The sequence below is a fragment of the Macrobrachium nipponense genome, chromosome 2 (genome assembly GCF_015104395.2).
Source record: "Macrobrachium nipponense isolate FS-2020 chromosome 2, ASM1510439v2, whole genome shotgun sequence".
NCBI classification, from domain to species: domain Eukaryota; kingdom Metazoa; phylum Arthropoda; class Malacostraca; order Decapoda; family Palaemonidae; genus Macrobrachium; species Macrobrachium nipponense.
This window is the reverse complement of record NC_087201.1, coordinates 155,899,589-155,906,764: the sequence shown is the minus strand read 5'-3', so window position 1 is coordinate 155,906,764 and position 7,176 is coordinate 155,899,589. Positions and strand designations below refer to the sequence as shown.

The 7,176-nt window shown below is 36.1% G+C and overlaps 1 protein-coding gene across 3 annotated transcripts in view; it reads left to right on the top strand.

Moving 5' to 3' along the window:
• LOC135221059 (sulfhydryl oxidase 2-like) overlaps nt 1-7,176 on the top strand; it is a 92,509-nt gene that overhangs the window by 35,754 nt on the left and 49,579 nt on the right. For all 3 annotated transcript variants that reach the window (XM_064258802.1, XM_064258803.1, XM_064258804.1), the window contains exons 4-6: nt 1,564-1,687; nt 1,819-2,020; nt 5,720-6,851. In XM_064258802.1, coding sequence (XP_064114872.1) covers nt 1,564-1,687; nt 1,819-2,020; nt 5,720-6,851 — 1,458 coding nt within the window. The remainder of the gene's footprint in view (nt 1-1,563; nt 1,688-1,818; nt 2,021-5,719; nt 6,852-7,176) is intronic.

The window sequence follows — 7,176 nt, the reverse complement described above, 5'->3', positions numbered from 1 at the left end:
ATTTCACAACTAAGAGTGTGACTGGGAAACCAGCATCAGGGGAACAATAGATTTAGGTACAAGGATATTTACTCCCCCTCCCTATATTTTATCTAGCCATTCATGTGAAAAACTTCAGGACTTGAAGACATATTCCAGACCTAACATTTTCACAATAAATAAGATACACATCTTGATTAATTGAGATTTTATGCGAGACTAACCCACATGCTAAATGGTCTTGGAAAGTTTAACAAAAATAAATATGTACATTAAAACCCCAGTCGTCAAGTAAATTTGGCATCAGAGCTCGAACAAAAAACCGGAATCCAACCCAATGAACCATATGATTGATGTAAAGAAAAGTGTTTCGGTCAGTTGCCACTAGTTGACATTGTTTAAAGCCAGCTCACTCTGCTGCTGTTGTTTTGAGCAAGTACAATGCTTGTACAGAAATATTTCCATACTTTTTGTGGCTTTCTGTACTGTACATACATATTTTGATTCAATTATGGGTCCCAAGACAGCCATTGTAGACAAAATCAGAAGAGGAAAATGGTAAGAACCACAATATTGAACCTAAGGAAGAGATATTGAAAAGTATGAAAGAGGCATTTGTGGGACTGACTTAATCTCTTATTTTTAACATTTTATTAATTTACTGTATGTGATTAGGCTTGTTTTTCAATGTTTTATTATTAGCAGAAAGTTTTGTGCCTACCTAGTAGTACAGTGCTTACTATACCTAGGCTAGTTTATGGCACTTGGTCAACCATTGGTAATATGACCACTTTGGACGTAGGCCAGTTTTTTAATACAGTATAGTACATTTAAAAGTAAAAAAAATTATGTCTAATACGATGTTATTTACCTCTGGACTTATTCAATTGTAATTTGAGTATAGGGTTTTGTATAAAAAGGCAAGGTTAGGGTAATAACTGGTGGTCAAGAATGGATTGAGCCATTTTCAGTTATTTTTTATGGAAAAAATTTATTTGGATCTTGACTGAATTGCATCTCAATGCTTCTTCTGGAACAGATTAGCGTTGAAGTCCAGGGTTCTACTACATACTTTTTTGTTGATACCAGTTCATAAACAGTTTTTAAGCTATGCAGCTCTTACTTTTTATGATCATGTCATAACCACAAATAGTAGAAGGAAGAACACATAGTTCTTACGTTTGGGATGAAGAGAATTTGTATAAATGTCAGTGCAGTAGTAGGTAAAGTAAAACAGGCTCACTCTTTGGACAATTACATTTTGTAGAGGGTAATAGTTTTTGTGATGTCATGTCCCCAGTAAGAAGATCCCCTGAGGTTTTATGACAGCCATGCGAAAGTTATGGCGATTAACTGATTATTGAAACAAACCCGTATAGTGCTGTACTGTTTACATAGTGGGCAGAGGAAGACATTGCAGTAAGTCAACCATGTGTGATGTTTGCTTGCCTTGTTCTGCAGCTCTTTGATAAGGGATTTTTCATGTAGTATATTGTTACATAACTGTATCTGTAGTTGCATTACTGTAAATATCTGTCAAGCTTTTGAATATGTACTGCATACTAATCTAATTTTTTGCAAAAGGGGATCATTAGCAAAAGTATGGGAAGAGGTTCCTCCGAGTGCGGAACATGTTCTGGTGATTATAGATTCCAAAGAGTCTTTTGTTGGAAGATCCGTAATTATGGACTTAGGAGGATATTCAAGTGTGAGTAGGATATGTGTTATAATTTTTAGTATGAATACAATGTGGATATGAATTTTATTTACTGTAGATATAAACCTAGTGTGTCATTGCTTTTGGTTATGTAGTCAGCAACTTTCCAATATTCTTTTCAGGTTGCCTTAAAGTATAAGGAAGCATCAGAGGATGATGCTAAAAAATATGGCACCACGTATCCCATTGTTATTTATGTAGATCACAGTGGTAAGGAAGAAGTGGAGCAGAATAAGCTAACTACTCGTAAGGAATTAACAGAGATGCTCATGAAAAAATTCAACCTTCATCGAAGTATGCTTCCATACAAAACTCTCTTTACAGGTAAGAAGAGCCACTTGTTTTAAGTTCATAAAGCACAATACATGTATGATTCACTGTACTGTGGTTTATGGTTTTAGAAATTTAAGATTTTTTCCATTGTATAGAATGCTTTACTTATTTTTAACATTATTCTTATTCGTGCATTATGCAAAATCCCAGACATTTCATTGAACTGTAAGAGATAAAAAAAGATCAGCTGCCTATAGTAGGTAAGCACATACATGCATAAGGTCCCTCAGGTTCTCAGTGGTTGACTGAACTTAATCAGTGCTTGTAGTACATTGTGAACCATCAAGTCGGGAGATGGGCACTTTTGGATTTAGTAATTGATTAATGTTGAAAAAACTATTTTTAAGAAGTATTTGTATCATCAAGCTTTGTTCTGCTTTTCTTTTATGGTAACAAGGTCTGTGATCAGTCTAGATGCCTTCCTGAGAGACTCGTCTAGTTTCATCTCTTCAAAATATCACCATAGGAACTAACAGACATTCTTCCTCCCTTGGCTCAAGAAGGTCATTAAATGCAACAAATTAGGGATTAGAGTTTTCTCACAACCTGTGCTTTGTAAAGGAGCCTCAGCTGATTTGATTTTTTACAGAACTGCTAAGTGCCAGACTTCTTTCTTCTTTCACTTTCACGAGAGCTGTGATGCAGAGTTATGTTCAATCAGATCCTTTAGAAAAGAGAGTAAGAAATAGAAAAGAGAGTAAGAAACCTAAAGTTTCAAAGGGAACCTTTGTTAAGGAAGGTAATGCATGGCTGAAGGTGATGAAACAGCTTGTGCACTTGGAACCTGATTAAACTGAAAGAAGAATATTCTCTGCAACAGAGACTTGTCTTGGTGTAACTGGCAGACCAGAGGATTTGAGAAAAACATGTAACTGGCAGACCAGAGGATTTGAGAAAAACATAACTTCACATCACATCTCTATGGAAAGCAAAAGAAGTCTTGGCCAGATATTAAATCAGTGCTGAGATACATTTACAATGAGTAGGTTGTTAGAAAACTCAGAACTTATGCACAGTAAACTAATAGGTGCACTTAATGACCTGCCTGACCCAAAGGGAAAAAATATATGTATCAGTTAAGATCTATAGTGAAGTATAGAAAAGCTCAAACAAGAAGTCTCTAAATGGTGTGGAAAGTGAGGGAGCGTGCTGTAATCATGTAGACAGATCAGAGGTCTTCTTAACCAGAAAAGAAATGTAGAAAGAAACTTGTTTAATTAAATTATGAGTCGTAGTACCAAAATCCATGCAAAAGCAAGATCTATGGCACCTTAGTTAAAGTGAACCATGAGAAAGTAGGCTTTAGGGGCAGACTAAGAAGAGGCTTGCACCAAAGATTCAGTGGAGAAAATCATTCCTCAGAACCAGAGCAAGATCCCATCAAGGAAGCTGGAAGAATTTGAGAAGCCGTTCCTAATGAATTGCTGAATGGATATAAATTATGAAAGACGTTAGTGCATAATAAAACATTATCATTGATATCACTTTCTTGTGATCTTAAATGGAAAAAAAAGTCTACAATACTGTGTATGAAAACAGTAATCCTCTAGACTGCAATGGTTGTTAGCACTGAATAATAAATCTAAACAAAATTGTTAAGGCTTGTTGCCCAAACAGTGTCCAAATGGTCATCCCACAGTTATAAGGCTTCTTAAAGTAAATAAACCTGTTTTTGCTTACGGGGGAAGTTTGCTTCTATGAGCACTTTATAGTACATTGATATGAGATCAGCTGGGTGCTGTTTCCTCTAGTTGAAAAGATGATAATTGCTAGGCACATTTTCATGAGTTGTCTCATAAACTTGATGGTTAGAATGCAGTCAGAAAATCTGTCAGAATGTTGACTGCAGTAAGCTTGCGTACCTAAAAAGAGACGGCATGTCACTACATGAAATAAAGACAAGATGTGCTATAGATCTTAGTGTTAAAGATACTGAATGTGATATTACTGTGGATATCTCTTGAAATTAATCCCACAAAATGTAGAAAGAAGCATTTTAGAAGTGAAAATTATACAAGGGATGGAAGAGGGAATTAGGAGGTAGAAAAGGCACTAGGAATCAGGTGGTGGATTTAATGCCTGTTTACACTACATACTTAGTGTGTTATAGAAACTTACACTAAAGGAGCAGGATTCAGTTCCAGATGGAATATGTCACATGGCAGGGAAAGTATGACTTGAGAAAAAGTGCTAGATAAATTATATTTTGTCATAGCTTAGGTTTTATATAGCTAATTCAGATACATATATAAGTATAATAATATAATAAAGTACAGAGTAATGTGGGGAAATGTTTAAAGGTTGGTTTTGTTATTAACTTTTAAGTCATGAATGTGTTGTATGTAATAATTAGATCATAACTAAAGTTTAATGACATTTACCTTTTAATGGAATGATATAACTTTTTACAAATACAAACATTGGATGAATACATTGTATCTGAGGGAGGCTGGTCTGGCCACGGATGACTTCCTGTTTTTCCACTGATGAGTTGCTTCCTTATTTGTGTGCATGACTGCTCACAGTGAATAATCAACATAACAGTTTTATGTCCTTTTGTTACTTAGATTTCTGTAGGTTAAGACAGAAATATGGTTGCGAGAATAAAAAATAGGGATAAGGGAAGAGCTGATTTATTATGTTTAATATATGTACTGTATAAAAAAATCATATATTTTAGACTAATCAGTAGTGGTTGATTAAAACTACTCATATTTACCAGGATTGCTTGGTTTTTATGTAACATTAAAGGGTAAAAAATCAGTCAAGCTTATTCCATTATCTTAGTAACTTTAGTCAGACATGAAAATTTTAATATAGACAGTGCAATAGTACAAAAATCTTTTAAAGTCTCTCTCTCTCTCTCTCTCTCTCCTCTTCCTCCTCTCCCTCCTTCTCCTCACCCCCCTCTTCTCTCTCTGTTCTCTTCTCTCTGTCTCTCATCGTCTCGCTCTCTCTCCCCCCCCCCCCCCCCCCCCCCCCTGTTCCTCTTCTTCCTCCTCCACCCCCACCCTCCTCTCACTCTCTCTCGTCTCTCTCTCTCTCCTTCTCTTCCTCTCTCTCTCTCTCTCTCTCTCTCTCTCTCTGATAGGAGCCACAAATAGTTCTGGTGTTGAATTTATTAGACATGTGATAGCAAAAAATCAGTATGAAAAAGTTTAAATAGAGAACTGGCTAATTGTCTGTGTAATCTAAGGAACTGCAGTAGATGCTGCTGGGTGCTTGACGGTCAACTTTAACTTTTTCATGCAAACTCAGTAATAATAAGCCAATGTCTGTGGTCTGTGAATGGTGTAGACACTTCAGGCAGATAAATTGTATTGGTAATGTTGGTTTGATTCATTAGACAAAGAAAAAATAGTGAGTTAGACTGAGTGAAACAGTGACTTCTCCTTAATCAATGGTTAGCTCTGCCTCCCTCTGAAACCACTTGCGCCACCACTGGTAGTGAACAATTCTTATTTTATGGCTTAGTATATTACGCAACATGTAAAATGCTAGTTCCTGTGTTGAAAAACATCAAAGTTATATTATAAATTGTTTAGAATAGTATGAAAGAAGCTAATATGCTGTGTGCTTGCTGTCCCAACATTAAATAGGAAATATTTTAATTTTTAAAATATAGTCTGAAATGTTGTAATTTTACCCATTATTGTCATTAAACATATTGCATTCTTATTTCATTTAAAGGAATAAAAGATGATAGTGCAAAACGAGAAGAAATGGAAGGTGGTGGGGATGGACATCCTGAAGAAATAAACAGTGATAAATTGAATTATGAAGATGATTTACCAGATACTGCTTATACTGGAGAAAAAAAGGACCAAGTGTACATGGTTGACATAGAGAATGCTGTGCGGTATGCTCTAGCTCATGAAGTTGTGCAGCATAGAGTGATCTCAGGTCAGTCACTGAAATCTCTTCAGGAATTCCTTGATATCCTTGTAAAATATCTTCCCATGAGACCGGCTGTTCATAACTTTTTGACTCGATTACATGAATATACATTGAGTCAGACTGAAAGCATTCATGGAGAAACGCTTGCAGAAAAGATAAAAGCGCTGCAGGGCACAGATTCAGTTTTACCAGAGCAACAGCCTTGGATTGGATGTCGAGGAAGCTCACCAAAGTATAGAGGCTATCCTTGTGGACTGTGGACAACCTTTCACACAATTACAGTTAATGCAGTTCTACAAGATGGACGTAATGAAAAGTTTAATGCTAAGAAACCTCTCCGAGCCATACATGGGTATGTTCGAGACTTTTTTGGTTGTAAGTATTGCTCACAACATTTTCAGGAGATGTATAAAGTTGATGCAGAGTCTTCAGTAAATGTTCCAGATGATGGCATACTTTGGTTATGGCGTGGGCACAACAAAGTAAACAAGCGGCTCAAAGGTGATCCAAGTGAGGATCCAGAACATCCAAAGCAACAGTTTCCAACGCGTTCATTTTGTCCCTCTTGCTGGAATGGTGACTCCATGAATGAGAAAGAAATTTTAACCTACCTGAAGGCTATTTATAGCAAAGGAGCCTTGTCTCTGAAAGGTACACAAGCAATTTTAGGTCCTATGATGAATCGGCAAGCAAAAGTCAAAGGAGCACTCGAGAAACATCGTTCTGAAAGATTGATGATGAAGTCAGAAGAATATAAGGAAACTCTTCAGCCACTAAATGCATCTTGGGGCTTCAATACAACAGATATAAGCTTGTGCGTATTCCTGTATGGATTGTCTACAGTCATCATCTTAGGTGTCTACTGTGTGGTTGTCATACGTCGCAGGATGAGAAGGAGAAAATTTATACAGATGTACAAAGAACCGTAAGTTACACTGATGTTTTTTCTGAATGTGAATTTTTTTAGAATGTGATGCTTCCATGGGTCACAGTCTTGTCTGCCTGTTGGTGCATCTTCTGCCTGCTGATGCATCGTGTTTTAGATATACGTTTTCAAGCTCACATGTCTGGTTGGAGTTTTAATGTTTTCAGAGTTAATGCTCTCTTTGCTTTGTTAATTTTTCTTCAATTATGTGTTATTGAAAATGAATGGATATTTTTTTTTATCTGTAAATAGGAGATAAAACTTGTGAAGAGTAAATACTGATAATTTTAGATACCTAACGTTAGACTTCTAAAAGTTGTTTTTA